Source organism: Calonectris borealis, chromosome 33, assembly GCF_964195595.1.
Source record: "Calonectris borealis chromosome 33, bCalBor7.hap1.2, whole genome shotgun sequence".
Lineage (NCBI taxonomy): Eukaryota > Metazoa > Chordata > Aves > Procellariiformes > Procellariidae > Calonectris > Calonectris borealis.
In genome coordinates, this window is record NC_134344.1 from 862,698 (window position 1) to 880,019 (window position 17,322).

Consider the following 17,322-nt stretch of genomic DNA (forward strand, 5'->3'; position numbering starts at 1 on the left):
AAACTCCTGTTCCAGCTGCTGTCCAGTCACCAAGTCCACCGATTCAAAGGAAGGCTTTGGAGACCGAAAAAGCCCAGTGCTTCAGGAAAGGGTGAAAATGGGATGGACATCTCTAATTGTCTTCCTCCCCAGCTGTCTGACTCCTGCTTCCCAGCACTGGCAGAGCAACACAAGTAAATCTATTGCCGTAAGCCCTGCTAGAAAGGGGCTGGACCTCCGTTTAACCAATGGCTTAGAATCAGGAAATTTCTCTCCTTCCTGATCATTCGAAAGTGCAACAAACTTGGTCGCTCTCCATGGCAGCCAGGATGTCTGTGGAAAACCTCCAGGATGAAGCCTCCTGCTCCATCTGCCTGGAACTTTTCCAGGACCCCGTGTCCATCCACTGCGGGCACAGCTTTTGCCGGGCGTGCATCACTCAGAACTGGGAAGGACTGACCACCAACTTCTCCTGCCCCCGGTGCAGGGAGACGGTGCCCCAGGAGAGCCTCCGACCCAACTGGGAGTTGGCCAACATCATTGAAATAGCCAAGAACTTGAACCTGCAATCGGTCAGAGAGGTGGAAAGAGGGGAGAACTTGTGCAAGGAGCACCAGGAAGCCCTGAAGCTCTTCTGCGAAGACGAGGAAAGGCTTATCTGCATGGTGTGCGACAGGTCCAAGGTGCACCGCAACCATTCTGTGGTTCCCGTGAACGAGGCTGCCCAGGAGTACAAGGTGAGGGGTTTATGGGCACGGTGACGCACAAAGGGCCAGAAATTCCTGGTGTTGCTGCTTTTGAGGGGTGCAGATACCTGTACAGCCTTTGGGCTGTGGGATAAACCACCTGTGGACTCACCCATCCTTGCCTCTTGATATCAACTATCGAGGTGGCATTACCTGCCCAGAGGAAGAGGTGGACATAGGAGCACCACGCTCTTGGGGACCAAGGGGTCATCTCCCCCAGGGTTCAGCCACGAGCACAGGCTTAGGGAAGAGTAAGAAACAGAGGCGTATGATTTCTCACCACCGCAATCCCCGTGTAATCTTTTAATCTCATGATTTGCGATGCCGGGTGTTTACTGAGCCTCATGAGGGTTTGTTTATCCAGCAGCCATAAATGGCTCTCTCCTCCAGGATGCTGGTCCCTTATCAAGATTAACTATGTTGAAGACCAGTAGAAAAAAAAAAAAAAAAAAAAGAGATCCTCAGCCCTTCTCCTACCCCACAGCTCCCTGAAATCTCCTTGACCTTGGTTAAAAAAAAAAAAAAAAGGGGGGGGGAAATTAATAGCTTTGAAACAGCTACGGGTGTCACAAAACTTTCCCAACACTTACTTCAAGAGCAGCCAAGAGTTCCCCATTGTTTTTGCTGAGCACGGCAAGTTATGCCAAAATCCATGAGATTTGCAACCAAAACTGAATTTCCAAAGAAATTAACTCCCCCCCGATCTTCACCCTCAGCTCCTCATTTGTTTTGGGTTGTTTTTTTTTTTTTTAATTCTAAAGGCTTTACATCAATTACCAGCATCTGACCTACAACTAAGCTAAGAGAAAAAAACCACTTTTCAAATGAAGGTGTTGTTTCTCCCAGCTAAACGGCCCCGCTCACTGCGAAATGCCACCCTCCAGAGATCAAAACTTTCTTCCATCAGCAGCAGATGCAGGTGCCAGACCCTGTCTCCTGCTGCTGTGGACCAGCTGGTGTTAGATGTGAAAGCTCTTCAGCTGGCCTGCCTCTAATTTTGCATTGAGCTTTTTTTTCCCCTCTTGGCTTCACCCCTCACAAGGTACTTTCCAGAAATGATGCCTCTGCAGGCCGCTCAGGCCAACCTGAAATCGGTTTATTTCTGCAATAAAGAAGCTGGAAAGACCCAGAATGAGTTTCGAGCCAGCTGTGGACCAGGAAGCACCGTTGGTGTTGTAATAACAAAGAGCCTACCTCTGATGCCAGACGACGATGCCATTAAACAAGGGACTTCTTTCTTTCCTCTCAGGAACGAATTCACACCCAACTGCAGTTTCTGAAATTAGAGCAAGAGGCACTTCAATCTTCCGTGGAGTATAGAGAAGAAAGAGTCCAGGACTACACTGTAGGTGCCCATCAGTTCTCCTTGGCAGAGGATGGGGGAAGAAAGGAGGAACACCCCTTGAGTATCACCCACGGGGTGTGGGGAAGGAAGAGGGGGTTTGTATCTTCCCCAAATGCATCTTTTTGGTAGATCCCACTAACGCATGACCCATCGTTGACTCTTGATGCTCTTGTCCCGCTTGATGCTCTTGTCCCGCTTGATGCTTTCTTTTACCCACTTTGGCTTGCCCTTGGCAGAAGAGGAGAGAAGCTGAAAAGCAGAAGATCGTGACCGAATATAAGCAGCTGCACAAGTTACTGGAGGAGCAGGAGTCCTTTTTGCTGGCCGAGCTGGAGCAGCTGGACGCAGAGATAATGAAAGCGCACGAAGAAATCCTCAACAGGCTTTTGGAGGAGACCACGAGCCTGGGCACGCTGATTGGGGAGATGGAGAGGATATGCCAGCAGCCAGGCTGTGAACTCCTGAAGGTGAGACCCCAGGCTTCCCAAAATTGCTGTGAAGGCACTGGTTGAGCACCAGCTTGGTCTCCAGCTCTTGCTTTTATACCCCAACATGCTAAAAGAGGGATTTCATTACAGTGGGGCCCTCGTACTCCAAGGGGAGGTATTCCAGGTCACTAAGTCTCTTTTTCTCTCTCATCTAGGACATCAAAACCACCTTGAGCAGGTATGTGGTCCTTCTCCTACCAAAATTTCACCGCAATAGAGCAGCTTTGTGGCAGGATACTGGGAGAAATCACGCAGGGACAGGTTGGCCGTTCTGCAATACAGCCTTTGGACTCGACTGAGGACACCGGGGTTTGGAAGGAGGGCTCTCCCTCTCTTCTTAATTAATGATAAATTCAGACATGTGCTGGCACTGACGGCTCAGTCGCCTGCACGAGCTGAAGTAGGAGGACAAGGCTCCGTTTCGGAAGGGTGCAGGTTCCTACACTCTTCAAGCGAATATCTGGTGGGGGCATGTTGGGGAGGACTTTTAAGCCGTTGCTGAAGAAATAGCTCAGTGTCACAAAAATGAGCATCATCCTGGAACAAGTTATCAGGGTGCAGCAAGGGCTGGTGGCTCCCTACGGAGCTGCACGCAACCGTACAGGGAGCGGAGACATCACCAGCCATAACCTCATTCCATATCTGAGCAAGGAGAGCCAAGCAGGGCTGGGAAGCGTGGCTGGGAAGAGCATCAGGCAGGTCCACGGGCTGGGGGCAAGCCAAGAAGGCAGCCCATGGGATGGATCAGCAGGGTCCATGGCCGTGCATGGATGCTCCTCCAAAGCAGCTTGCAAAAGGGCTAAATGCTTCGGGGCTGAGCTTAAATAGAGCCCCTGGATCATGGGTGGGGGTGTGGGGTCCCAGGTGGGTCTGCTCAGGGTTGTTGGTTCCCATTAGGACCCTGACACAACCACCTCATCCTTTCACAGGTGAAGCAAATCAAAAAACAGCTACAAGGGTGATGTGTGATCACGTTGTGTAATTTGCTGTCCAAGACGTGCGATACGGTGCAGAGCCATCATCTCCCCTCCGCTAATTCTCCCCGCTGATAAAACATTGAGTAGCAAACGACAACCAGGCGTAAATACATCCCCTCTTTCCTTCCAGGTACGAGAGGGAAATGTTCTCACAGCCGCTCGATATTTCCCCTGAGCTGGAAAAGAAATTCTGTGATTTCGCAAAGAAAACCGCAGCCGTCAAGGAAGCTATGGAGAAATTTCAAGGTACCGTGCGCAGGTCCAGAAAGGAAAACGTCATCGTGCTTCTTGGTGGGGAGGGACGGGGTGAAGCCGTGTGAAAGAAATACATCCTGGTTGTTGAATGAGGGATATTTTTTTTTCAAGATGAAATAATGAGGTTGCAAATGAGCAGCTGGTGTTAGTCCGACATTCCCTGCCTGCTGCGGCTGTTGCATGGGGTCCCACGCACTTCACGTTAACTACGTGGAGATAGCGTCTTGCTGCTCTCCCGTGCTCCTCACCGCAGACACGCTCCAATGCGGCGTTGTCCTTTGCGGCAGCCCCGCTGTGCGTGGGGGAATTTCATAGGTGTGGTCCCGTTTTCCTCCTCTTCCTCCTCAAGCTTCTCTGCGTTCCCCCAGGCTTGTTCCTGACTCTCTGGATTTTTGCAGAAATCCAGAATCAGACCAATTTCCCTTTCTGCCTCTCACATCTCTCTCTTTCCTCTAGGCACGCTGGAGTTCAAACTTCCTTTAAGAAGTAAGTGAACCGAGCATGTGCCCAAACAACCCGGCATATTAAATCAAAAAATATAGTAAATCAAGCTCCGCTGCCCCCAAAGATTAACCTAAACTGCTCTGCTGCCTCCTTTCCTCCTTCTCCCACCCTGGTCCCACCATGAGGCAATGCTTGGAGGGGTCCCAACTGGATCGGATGGATGGGAAGGGAAAGAAAAAGCCCTGTGCCCCCCAAAATCTGCTGCAACGAGCCTGACTCTCTCTCCACCTCCAGCACAGATGACGTTGGACCTGAAGACGGCCAACGCTGAACTTTACCTCTTGGAAGACTGCAGGGTGATGTGGTGGGGAAGCTATGAGCAGGTCCTGCCCTCCAACCCGGAGAGGTTCAAAGCCCATCCCTGCGTGCTGGGCTCGAGGGGCTTCACGTCGGGTTGGCACTGCTGGGAAGTGGAGATCTACGGAGAAGGCATGTGGGCCATCGGGGTGGCCAAGGAATCGGTGCCAAGGGGGAGTTGGTTTCCCCTGAAGCCCGAAGCGGGGATATGGGCACTGTGTCACAGCAGAGACGGGTACCAGGCTCTGACCTCTCCTGATGTCACCCCCTTGACCCTACGCAACGTCCCCCAGCGGATACGAATCTGCTTGAACTGTCAGGAAGGGAGAGTGGTGTTTTTTGATGCTGTGAGCAAAGCACGGATCTTTGCTTTTCTGCAGGCTTCTTTCAAAGGGGAGACAGTCTACCCATGGTTCCTGGTGATGGAGGATGTTCTCCTCACACTTTTTTCCCAAGACACAGGGAAAAAAAAATAAAAACCCCATCCACTCACCCCTGGGAAACAAACCAGGGGCTGAGTTTTTGTCCCAATTCCACCATAAGCCTTTGTGGCTCCGGGTGCTACGAGAAATGTGGGCTATGCAAAACATTGCGTGGAGCAGGAGCTCTGCAAAGCTTTTGCAAGTCTCTGAGCTCTGATGACCCTCCAGAAATTCCTGTCCTGGGCTGGAGGGTCTGGACAGCCTTAGACCCATCTCTCCATCCCAGATGCTACCATAGCTGGAGATGAAGGCACTGGACAGAGGGGAACTGGTGGCACCAGCGAGACTATTTGCCAGGGACAACCTAGAAAAGGAATCAAGAGAAGAGGGACCCCCCAGGCATATCCCAACCTCAAGGATTGTTTAATGCAAAATACAGACGTAGCTGCTGGAGCTGGCACCTACCCTGTCATCAAGGACAACATCTTCCCTCCAGCCCAAGCCTCAAATGAAAGGGTAGCGGTGTTCAAGTTCCTTTCCTTTAGTGGAAAATGGGACCATTTCCGTGCCTTAAAATATATTTTGATCTTTTAATCACTAAATGATTGTTCCTGGGTGCCTGCAAGCTCGCAGCGACGGGGAATTAAGAGTAAATACGCAATTCTAAGTAGTTTCTGCCTCTTGTGTTTTCTTTTTCTTTTTTCCGTGAGTTTTCTTTGGAAGTTGCTTAAAATAACCGGAGGAAGGAAAAATCATCCTCGTTCCTCTCGAAAACCCACTGCACAGGGAGATGACAAACCTGAGTTTTCTGCACTGTCAAACACAGCAAGTCTGCGGAAAATAGAGGTGGTGAAAAGTCAGCAGCGATCCAGGAGTTGGAGTCGTTTGCAGCTCGGTTGGGTCCTGCCTCAAGGTGTAAGGGGGGTCAGAATTGGGAATGAACACATGGAAAGGGGACTGTTCCTGTCGGTGTTGGCGATCCCTGATGCACCGGGCTTTAGTCAAGAGAGACATCGGACTTTTTCCTTGAGAATATACAACAGACGCAGGGGTTCAGATGAAGGTCCATCAAGTCCTTGGCCTGTCCCCAAAAGTGGATGCCTAGGAAAGCAGACAAAAGCAGGGCAAGGATGACTGTGGGCCCAGGACCTCCATTTAAACAGCCTAAATGGATAATTAAAGAATTAAAAGGTTATAATGAGAGGCATGGAGAGATTTGATGTCCTCTCTCTAACCCCGTTGGGCAATTGCAGACAGCGATTTGATCCTTCTCCTTTCCAGGCTGGATAATCCCAATCTCTAAATCCATTTTAGGCTTCAGTTTGGTGGCCTGACGCTGTCTGCCTCGTACTGGGAAGCCCCAAACTGGTCCCCGTATCCAGATATGGCCTCACGTGTGCTGATGGAGGGGGGCAATCCCACCCCTCTCCACTCTTGCTAATGCAGCCCCGTGTGGCGTTGCTATCTTCGGTGCACGGTCCCACCGCTGACTCATGGACAACTTGTCACCCCCAAGACCCCAAAGTCCTGTTCCATGGTTGGTCCTGGTATCCCAGCCCCAGTTTCATGAGATTTCTCCCCAACCACTTCTCCAGCCCCTCCTGGTCCCGCTGAAGAGCAGCCCTGCCCTCCTCCTATCTGCTATCTCACATCTGGCTCAAAGTCAACTGAACCGAAACCGGTGGGAGGCTGCCAGGAGGCGAGGAGGAAGCATCGCGCGTGCTCGCCCTCTTCTCGCTCCTCTTCGAGCCTCCCGTGCCGCCGTTTCGTGGCGTAAGGGCTGGGGGTTGGTTTCCCCCGTTTGCAACGAGAAAACGGCCGAGCCAGAAGGAGGAACGTCCTCCTCTTCTTCCTGCAAAGCGAAGCTCGTTTGATCCTATCCCGGTGGTAGGTTGGGAAGAGCCATGGCTACGCAGAACCCGGCGGAAAGCCTGCACAGTGAAGCCTCCTGCTCCATCTGCCTGGGTTATTTCCAAGACCCCGTCTCCATCCCCTGCGGCCACAACTTCTGCCGGGCGTGCATCACCCGCTGCTGGGAAGGGCTGGAGGGACATTTCTCCTGCCCGCAGTGCAGGCAGACGGCTTTACAGAAGAATTTCCGTCCCAGCAGGGAGCTAGCAAATATTGCCGAAATCGCCAGGCAGCTGAGCCTGCGGGCAGGAGGAGGAGCGGGACGGGAGAATTTGTGCAGGCAGCACCGGGAGGTTCTGAAGCTCTTCTGCAAGGAGGACCAGCAGCCCATCTGCGTGGTCTGCGACCGGGCCCAGGCTCACCGTTTCCACACCGTGATCCCCGTCGAAGAAGCTGCTGAGGAATATAAGGTAAAGCTCGAGGATGCGCTTGCGCCTCCCCACCTCACGGAAAATCCTTTTCCAGGGGCAAAGTGCGGCCGTTCGGGCGCAGCAGCCAACGGGGATCTTTGGGTGTCGCTTACCCACGTGCTTCCTGTTTGCATTTTATTGCATGGACGTTTGTTTTTCAAAAGGTTTCTATCAGGGCTTTCCCCCCCCCCCCCGCCTCTTTCATTTATTCATCTTTGCCAACAGCCTGGGAGAAATTAAAAAAATACTTTGTTAGCCTTTTCCCTCTTTGAACTCTGCTGTTGACTCGACTGTACTGAAATACTGACTATGATAAATATTCAAAACATGTAAAAGTGCCCAAGAATTCCTTTTTTTTTTTTTTTTTTAACATGGTTACATCTGTTATTGAGGGCAATTTTACATATTTGTTCCCCTATTCGCTGTTTCTTTAGTTTCAAATACAGAGAAATAACTTTTTCCTGTCTCTTCCCCTTCTCTGCTCCTTTTCGGTTTTCCTGCTGATCCAAACCTCTTCTCGTCATCTTTCTCACCCAAAAGTCAAGCACTTTGCAGAGCCGTGCACACACAGCCCAACGTCCTGCAGCGTTAACAGGAGGAACTCCTTGCCGCAAGATGTTGCTGATGCTGAAGGTTTCTGTGGGTTCAAAAAGCACTTAAATAAATGCACGCTAAATAAATCCACTGGGGGTTATTAAATACAGAGATATTTATCCCACAGCCACCAATTTCTGGAGGTTGCGAGTGTTTTTGAGGGAAATCTCACTATGCGTTTATCTTGCTCTCGCGTGCTTCCCGGGACAGGGGTTATTGATTACTGTCGGTGTTTTGCTCCTCTGCAGAATTTTTCCCCGCGCTTGCGGCCAGGTTGCTGTTTGCGGGTTGCATTTTCTTTGCACAGATCTTCAGAACGTCGTAGGTCGCTTTTGGACCTTCCTCCTCCTCCAATTCTGCTCCTTGCAGGGGAGCCAGCGTTTAGGCAAAGCCTCTCCCATCTAAGACGAGGGCAGAAGTAATTTTAGTGGAGGAAAAGGATTTTTCTCAGCTCCTCCAAGAACATCTTTTCTTTTTCCTCAGGAAGAAATCCAAGCCCGCCTACAGGCTTCAAAGGAGGAGAGAGAAAAATACCTGGAAAGCAGAAAAACCGGAGCAAGGAAGAACTTGTACCTCGTAGGTGCCTTCCAGCGGGAGCCTGGGTCTCTCCACCCACCCCAGCATTGCTGGTGTATTTTGAGGCCAGATCTTGCATATTTGGTTTTGCAGAGTGTTGTGCCATTTGCTCTGGGCACCGACCAACCCTGGGTTTATCTGCTGGGGTTTCACATCAGCTGGAGCCTGCACGGGGGAGATAACGTTGCAGCTCCTCTGCAAGGGAGCTGGGGGGGCAGACAGCCCCCAGCCAGGTCTAGAGCTGGAAGTTTTGGGGGTTTTTTCCCCTAAACTTTACAAATCTCCCAGTTGAGGTTACATCTTTTGGTTTTGCTTCCAGGCTAAGCCTCCTGGATAGTCCCTGCTACTCCCTAAATCCCAAGAAAAATGGTTTGCTATTAAATTCACCCTTGTACTGCCTGAATATCACTGGGGACATGGTATCCTGAGACCAGCCTGGTGGCTTTGAAGCACTAAGCTGTTTTTCTTGGGCTTGGTGGGACTTTTCTGTAGCCCCCATCATCTCCTGCCCATCTTGCAGAGCTTCACTGGGGCTACAGGGATTCCTTCTGCAAAGGTCTGGGGGTTGTTGCAGCCCCACAGACTGCGTCAGCCTCAGAGATGTGACACCAGCAGAAACTAGAATGATGTAAAAATAATCCACGAGGGAAGTTTTTGCCAGTATTTCAGGTGCTGGAGTCGTAGAGAGGTCGCGCCGTGCCTTCTGCTGCGTGGGGAGGTCTCCTGTCCCTCTTTCATCCCCTTTGCCCTCATCTCTGATCCTGGCAGGAGAAAACCAAAAACGAAGGGAAGACGATGGTGTGTGAATTCGAGCAATTGCACCAATTTTTGAAGGACCAAGAGCGCCTCCTCCTGACCCAGCTGGCAGACCTGGACCGGGCCATCACCAGGGTCCAGGAGGAAGCCGTGGCGAAGGTCTCGGAGGAGATGTCCCACCTCGACACCCTGATCTGGGAGATGGAAGGGAAATTCCAACAGCCGGCGAGCCAATTCCTGCAGGTGAGAGCCCAAAGCATCAGGGCTGGTGGGGAAAGGAGGGATGGAGCAAAGCCTGAGACCTGGGAGCCCAAATTCAGCCCCACGGGAACTCCCCGGTGTCTTCGAGCATTGCTGCCGGTGGGATCATCACATGGGTAGGGTCCTTCTTTGCTACTGCATTGCCATAAAGATATATAACTTCTGTTAGAAGACACAACACTTGTTGTTCCTCTTCCCCAACTGTCTCTCCTCTCTCTTCCCACCTTTAGGACATCAGAAGACTCTTGAATAGGTAAGGTGGCTCCTCACTTTACTCTGCTGCTTGGAGAGGTCTGGATGCCACCTGGGCGAATCCCGAGGTCGGGGTTTCAGACCAGACGGACGCAGTCGATAGCTCAGCCTCCCCCAACGGCGCTTTGTGTTCAGAAACGTCCGTTCAGCGACGGCCTGGGGGGAACAAACTGCAAAGAAACAGGGCAGGGAAAAGGGGGGTTTTATTTGCTCCTGGATAAGTATCCTCACCCCATCCCATAGCTTCTCCTGGATTATTTAACGAGAACAAAATGAGCCATCAAATACATCACACGTGGGTTTTGCCCTCTTTTGCTCTCTTTGCAGTTGTGAGATGAAGTTCAACCCGCCGGTAGAGATTTCCTCCGATCTAGAAAGAAGACTTGAGGACTTTGTTCAGAGAAACGTCCTTGTGAGGGGCATACTGAGGAAATGCCGAGGTACCGAGCGGGGTTAGGAGAGGGCACGTTGCCTTCTGTGCCCGATATCTGGGAGAAACTGGGTCCTCGTGTGCTGGCTGCTAATGCAAAACCCTCCTAGTAACTGTTGTAAATAAACGCCGCTGAAACTTTTCACCCAAGAAGGACACTGACAGTTTTTCCTGGGGCAAAAATAGTTGGGAAGTGGAGAGGAGAGAAAAACAAGCTCCGCAAAGGAGTCTCCTCTCCCCCATCTCATGTGAAAAGCAAATTCAGAGCTGCCGGTGCGGTTGTTCCCATCTCTTCCAAGCTGGTGGGAAAATTAAAGTTCATGTGGGTACAAAGCCAGGGAGGGGATGCGGCAACCGAGGGAGAAATCCATTGCCGTGCCTCTTGGAGATGGGTTTAGCTTGGCCAGGAGGTTCATCTGCCCTGGCTTTGGGAGAGTTGTATAGCTACCACAGCATCAATACCTGCACCAGAGCAAGGCAACCCAGAGATTCTGCACCCAGCCAAGCCCTCACACCCTCAATATTTCCCCTCCCAAGTCTCCCGTTCGCTGTTTCGCCTCCCCAGCCTGCGTGATAAAGCTGAGCTGCAGCCAGTTTGTCTGACGCATAAACCTGATACCGCGAAATCTCTCTCCTCTTTAGACAGCCTGATGTTTAAATTGCAAGAGCCAAGTAAGTCGATGGTGGTGGGCGGGAGAAAATGGGTTTTGGGCTTGCGGAAGAGATTCCCATGGAAAAAACCAATGCAATCCCCCCCGGGAGAGGAAGGGAAGGGTGACAGCATCCTGATGTTGATGCTCCTGGTGTATCCAGGGGCTGAGGTACGGTCCTAATAAAGCCAAATGCCCCTCTGGGACCCGAAGAAAGGGAACAGAGAAGAGCATTTGTGCTTCTCCTTCCCTCCCCATGAATTTCCCACCATCCCCTCCCCATGCCTCTGCTCCATGCTTTGTCCTCTCCCCCTTCTCCTTCCACCCAGGGGCATCTCTGCTGGGGGACCCCAAGGCTAGTGCCAACCCCAGACATGCCCATACCCTCCATGAAGCACCCAGAGCTGGGAGAAGCAGAACAGGGCTGGTCCCAGGTGCTGGGAGGAAAAGAAACATCTCCAGTCTCTCCTGGGGCCAAGCCCTACCTCCGATGCTCTGGTTCTCCCTTGTCCTGCAGCCAACGTGACCCTGGACCCGGCCACGGCTCACCCCAACCTTCACCTCTCCAAGGACCGAAAACAAGCCAGGGGCCAGCTGACACAGCAGGACCTCCCGGACAACCCCGAGAGATTCGACTTCGAACCCTGCGTGCTGGGCTGCGAGGGCTTCGCCTCGGGGAGGCATTTCTGGGAGGTGGAGGTGGGGCAAGGGGGTGTCTGGGCCCTGGGGGTGGCCCGAGCATCGGTCAAGAGGAAGGGACCGATGAGCCTCACCCCCAAGGAGGGGGTCTGGGCGCTGGAGGCTTATCACTCCCTCACATCCCCCCGTGCCAAACTGCGTCTGAGTCCGCTTCCCAGGAGGATACGGGTCTCCTTGGACTATGAAGGGGGGCGGGTGGCATTTTTCAGCGCAGATGATGATGCTTCCATCTTGGTTTATACCAGAGCCTCGTTCAATGGGGAGAGGGTCTTCCCCTGGTTCAAGATGGGGATGGGGACTCGTTTGCAAGAAATCACCCAAACCCCACCCTCAGAGGACCAGTCGGTGGCCGGGCAGCTGATGTCCCCACTGGACTGGGTAGGATTCAGGTCCCCCCTCCGAATCTGTCCTTGAGATGTCTGTCAATCAGACCTTAACGAAAGGGACATCTCCTGCGTGATGCCAGGCGTTTGCTGTGGTTGCTCAGAGCATCTCATCGAGAGAACTTGCTGCTCCTCTCCCGTGTCCATCTCCATTGGGACCCTGGGACGGCACCTGTAGGGCAAGGATGGGGAGGTGGGACACCAGCAGCCAGCGGCGAGGAGAAAAGATCAGCCGGTATGAGGTGATGGAGTCAGCGCATCAGAAGGAAGGGAACATCGAGGGGCTGATCAAGGATGGAGAGCACTCAGGACTTTCAAGCGTGTGGTCTTTTTTATTTTGCCTTTAATGGACTGAATCCTCCTGTTTCTGTCTCTTTGCGAAGTGTTTTCCTTCTGACATCAATTGCAAGGCAGATCCAGAGTCTGTTCTGCCAGGGGAGGTGGCCTTTCCCTGCAAGCTTGGTTTGGGGAGCCGGTCTCTATCTCTGTCTACATTTCTGATATTTATTTTAAATAAAAGAACGTTTTGTTTTGCATTCTCTACTTTCTGCCTTGCTATGGATGTATTATTCTGGATTTCTTAGCTTTTGGGTCAGCAAGCTGCACAGGATGGGGACATCTCGCTTACCTTTCCACCTTCTCGTGGTGGACCTCCAGGCATTCAAACCCCCTTTGCAGGCAGTGAGGGGAAACAAACCCACCTGGAATGGAATTTTCCACACCATTATACACGTCCAGCTTCCTGGATAACTCCCAAGAAAAGCCCGTTTCTCCCTGTTGGCTGTTCAGGAGGGACAAGATGGGATAAATCGTACCAGAGGCTGCTGTGGCTGTGCCGGTTGGAAATTCCCCGGCTATAGAAGCAGCTGGAGTGGATACGTGAAATACAAGTTCTGGCATTTTTGCCTAAGTCACCTACATTGATTCCCTCAAAAACTGCTGATTTTTCTTCCCAGGAGACCCAAAGGAGGAAGAGGCACCACTGAAATAAACACACGTTATTGGTTATAGAACTGAGAAGAGGAACCAGAAGCGAGAGTGGGAGGGAGCGGGCTCAGAATAACAGACGAGAGATGAGTGGGCACCCCGTGACGAAGCCCCGTCTTCACCATCCCCACCGAGGGCAAACTTGGGGCCGATATTTCGGTGCTGCTCTTTGTCACGCTGTCGCATCTCCTCTCCATCCAGGCTCCTCCGTCCGGTGCATCGCTGTCACTTGGTCCCATCGGTTGGGAAACGCGGGGGTCGGGATAGACATCTGCTTTCTGCAAAGCCAACCTGAAATCACTGCAGGAGCGCGAGCATGAGGGTTTATTAGAAAAGGACAATCAGGGCTACGGGGAAAGACTTCTGAGCAAAAAAGCCTTGAGTATTTTTTGCTCTTTCTCCCATCTCTTTGCCACATCTCTGACAGGGAGGAGTACGATCCTACGTGTCACCTCGCATGTTGGGTCCATGTCCCGACACCGATTCAAGCCCAGTCGGGAAGGGCAGAGGAGAACACAAATAGCCAGGCTGTCAGGGCAGGAAGGACCAAAGAAGAAAACCTGGGTGAATCAAGGGAAAAGCTCTTGAGCTCTTCTGCGAGGACACATTGGCTGGAGGTCCCTGAACCACCGTGGTCCCACCACGCTCCTCTCAGAGGCACCTGCTGGGAAACACAAAACACCGAATCCCGGTAAAACTCGGTGCTTTCCTTGGAGGTAGAGATTGAAGTTTTTCTGATTCTTTTAGGGCCACAGGTTCCCTCCATGTCTCTGATCCCCATCCAGCTCTCTCCCATCTCCAGCTCTCTTCCAGGCTGCCCCTTCGCTCTAGAAATCTGCAATGCAGATGTCTCCACCCCAGCCGGTTTTCCAGGCTCTGTAGACGCTTTTAGGGTGCAACTCATTTGACCAACCGTAGGCACCTAATTTTGAGATGAAAGGAGCTGCGCCCTAGGCTCTGCCGACGGTGCAGAGCCGCCCGCCACCGAAGAGCAAAGCAGCCCAGCTCAGACGGACTTGTCTCGTTAGATGCCAACATCCACTTGGTTGCACCCACCTCTTGCGTCTGGGTCTGGCAGGACAGATTGCCTCCCAACCTGCTCACCCCAGGCCATGCTTCCCTGGGAAGTGGTTGCAGGGCGTTTGCTTCCAGTCCTGCTGTTCCCGGAGTGAGCGACTCCCCCGCGGCTCTTCCTGATGGGAATAATTTGCTGGAAAAGAGACTCGCTTCTCCAGACCTGGTCAATTGATTGCAGCTGGGAGAGTTATCTCAGTTGGTAGCTCTTCAGCTGGGTCACAGTGACCCTAACTCTAAAACTCCCAGTTGCTGCCATGCAAAAAAATATATATCTTTAGCCATGGAGCTTAACAAAGGAGCAGTGGGTTAGGAATTGCTTAGAAACATTTCCCTGTGAGCTCAGAGCCAGGCCAGTGCTTCTTGGAGGACATGTAGCGATGGGCGGCTATAGGCACATTCGTGGCAGGGGTCCCAAGGACCCCAATTTGTGCCCCGTTACGTGCATTGAGTTGCAGCCCCTCTTCCAGCACCTACAGGGTTCTGATCGCACATTTCCCTCCCTGTTTTCTTCCGTTTTCCCCATCCATGGTCCCACCAAGCTTCAAGAGCTCCTCACCCTCCCGGCAGCCTGAACGTCTTGTGCCTCCAGCCCTTTCCCAGGAGGGCTGATGGTTTTGCCTAGTGCCCAGCCCTAAAAAAAGGAGAGGGACAAAAGCCCCCAACAGCTCCCCAGAATAAAAGGCTGGAAGATTGACAAGGGAGAAACACGATGCTCCCAGCAGATCAAGTCAAGGGTGTCACCACCTCCTGCCCAGGAGACATGGCACGAAGAGCTGACTCGCAGGCTCAACGCAGCCGTGCCGCAGTTTTACCCAGGACTGGGAAGGAACAGGAAGAGAAAGATCCAGCCCCATCAAAGGGATAAAAACAACAGGTTTTTTTAGTTCGCTTCGGAAGAAATTCAGGCGGATATTAAGTTTTCTGAAGGAAGAGAGAGAAGGTCCCCGAGGAAGGACAGCTACCCTGGAGTGCAGAAAACTGGAGGATCTGGTAGGTGTCAACCTCCCTGACCTTTCAAGTCCCTGGGCAGTAATACACCGACTTTAGGGTCATTTCTTGAGATCCTTTTCGGTCGCTTTGCACCACTGCTGTGCTGGTAAGCGCGGGAATATCACGGCTTTCTGCCCGAGTTCAGGCAAGTGTGTTTGTGGCTTTTATCAGCATCTTTCCTTCCAAATCCATGTTGCTTTTCTGCATCAAGTTTGATTTTTTTTTTCCTCCCCCCACGTTTCTCCAGGAATTCAAGTTAGGAGGGATGTGGGTTCACAGGTGATCTCCTCCTGCGGGAAATGCCTTTCCACGAATTCCTCATGGTATTTCCCATCCCACGGCTCCTTCGTTTGCATCTTAAAAGGGGAAGATAGAAGCTGAGCCCTGGCAGACCGTGCTCAGATTTTAGGCACGCTGCAGGTCCCAGGAGGACATGAGCTCTTCTTGCTTTCCCAGCTGGAAGACCTGAAAAATGAGATTGAGAAGAGGCAGGCAAAAAATGCCACCAAACTCTCGGAGGAGATTTCCCAGCTGGACACCTCGACACAAGGGCAAGAAGAGAAGAACCAGCAATCGGTGAGCAAATTCATCCAGTTTACAGCTTTTTCAAGGGAAAATTGTAGGGAGGGTCCTCACCACCAGGTAGCTACTGGCTTCATTATTTGGGCTTTCCTAGGTCCAATTTGCTCCTATTCCCTCCGTAGATCTGAAAACCCCAAGGGGATGAGGAGAGGGAGGTTTGCAGCCTGGAAAGATGGGAAGAAAAGGGAATGAAATCAGCGTCTGCGGGAGGGAACAGCGAGGGCTGGTGGTTCCCCGTGGGACGGGGAGCTGAGCGCGATAACGTAGGGAGCAAGAGCATCACCAGCCTTCACCCCACCTTTGCGGTACCTGAGAGTGGGGAGCAGGGCAGCCCGGAGCGTCGGGTAGATCCGTGGGCAGGGCTGAAGGCAAGCTGGGAATGCAGCCCATGGGATGAATCAGCAGGGTCTATGGCCGTGTTCCTCCAAGGCGTCTTGCGAAAGGATGAAATACCCCAGGACGGAGCTTAAATAGAGCCCCTGGGCCGTGGGGAGGGTCTCAGGTGGGTCTGATCAGGGCCGTTAATGTCTGTTAGTGCTGCTGGGGGCCCTGGTAATCCGCAACGGTCGAATGGGGCTACGGAGCAGACAGAGCCCGTGTCTCAGAGGCGTCCACTGAAAGGATGAGAGGCAACTAGCACAGGTTGCAGCAAGAGAAATTTTTTTCTAGATTTGGGGGAAAAAAGTTTTCCTTGTGAGCGTGGTGCCTCCCTGGTTCAGGGTCCCTCTAGATGTGGGCATCTCCAGCCTTGCACGTATTCAGACCTTGCCTGGGCGCAGCCCTGAGCAGAGACCCAAGAGGTCCATTCCCAAGTCAACAATTCAGCATTGCTGTGGTTTAAGGAGAAAAGCTCAGGCTGACCTTCATTTTCTCCTTCTCTCTTCTCTCCCTAGGATGTGAAAAGCACCGTCAGCAGGTACGTGGCCTCTCTGAAAAGCTGTTTCATGAACTTTTCAAAGAGCATTGGCCATGGAGGAGAAAACTCATCGGTGGTTGCTGAATACACCTCTGCTTCAGGGAAACGGCGAGGGTCTGGAAGGGTATTTTGGGCGCTTGTCTCCTCTCTTGATCGTTTCTGGGGATGTGCTAATCAAAGGAGCTTTAGGCTCAAGATGACCTCCACATCGGCAAAGGCTGGCTTTAATTTCACTGCAAAGTCTTGGCTCTTTTCTCTAGCCCAGTCCTCTCAAGCTGGACCTTTCTCATGGTCTACATAAAAAATAAAATTTAAAAAAAAAGATTAATCCAACAGGGAAATTTGGCCTTTACTTTCCGTGAGGTTTGGGTTGCCCAGGGGCTGAGATTAAAAACCCAACATTCTGGCAATGACATCACCTCATTTCTGGGGGCATCAGATTTCCTGAAATGGTGACAATATCACTCCAAAAAGTGTGGGTTTGGTTTTTTTCCCCCTCAGGTGTGGGAAAGTGACTTTCCAGCTGCCAGTGGATGTTTCTGCAGGGTCAGAAGAGAGAGTCTGTCATTTCTCATGGAGGAACAGTGCTCTGAAGGAAACTCTGAAGAAGCTACAAGGTACTGAGAAGGGCTTGAGGAGGAGGAAAAAAAAAGGCTAGCCATATTTTGGGGAGAGCTGGAAGAGCTGAGCCGCCCTTAGCTCATTCTGGATATCCTTTGGGAACAGAAATACTGCCGAGACAAACCCTGAGATGGAGGAGAGGGAGAGCAAAGGGCTTCTCCTGGTCAGAAGAAATGACAATATTTGATCCTGCCTCATTTAATTGTACATGTTT

General features: G+C 51.9%; 3 protein-coding genes across 3 annotated transcripts in view; 2 read left to right on the forward strand and 1 right to left on the reverse strand.

Annotated features, from left to right (window-relative positions):
- Positions 1 to 17,322, reverse strand: part of LOC142074149 (uncharacterized) — a 158,577-nt gene that overhangs the window by 60,503 nt on the left and 80,752 nt on the right. The gene's annotated exons all lie outside the window — the stretch shown is intronic.
- LOC142074115 (E3 ubiquitin-protein ligase TRIM39-like) lies at positions 264 to 12,478 on the forward strand. Its single transcript, XM_075134563.1, has 12 exons — positions 264 to 716; positions 1,975 to 2,070; positions 2,307 to 2,537; positions 2,714 to 2,736; positions 3,666 to 3,781; positions 6,886 to 7,334; positions 8,412 to 8,504; positions 9,273 to 9,503; positions 9,752 to 9,774; positions 10,101 to 10,213; positions 10,846 to 10,875; positions 11,371 to 12,478. The coding sequence occupies exons 1-12, from the start codon at positions 297 to 299 to the stop codon at positions 11,964 to 11,966; spliced, it is 2,421 nt and encodes an 806-aa protein (XP_074990664.1). The 5' UTR covers positions 264 to 296; the 3' UTR covers positions 11,967 to 12,478.
- Positions 3,788 to 5,683, forward strand: LOC142074192 (butyrophilin subfamily 1 member A1-like). Its single transcript, XM_075134715.1, has 3 exons — positions 3,788 to 4,105; positions 4,247 to 4,276; positions 4,529 to 5,683. The coding sequence occupies exons 1-3, from the start codon at positions 4,054 to 4,056 to the stop codon at positions 5,065 to 5,067; spliced, it is 621 nt and encodes a 206-aa protein (XP_074990816.1). The 5' UTR covers positions 3,788 to 4,053; the 3' UTR covers positions 5,068 to 5,683.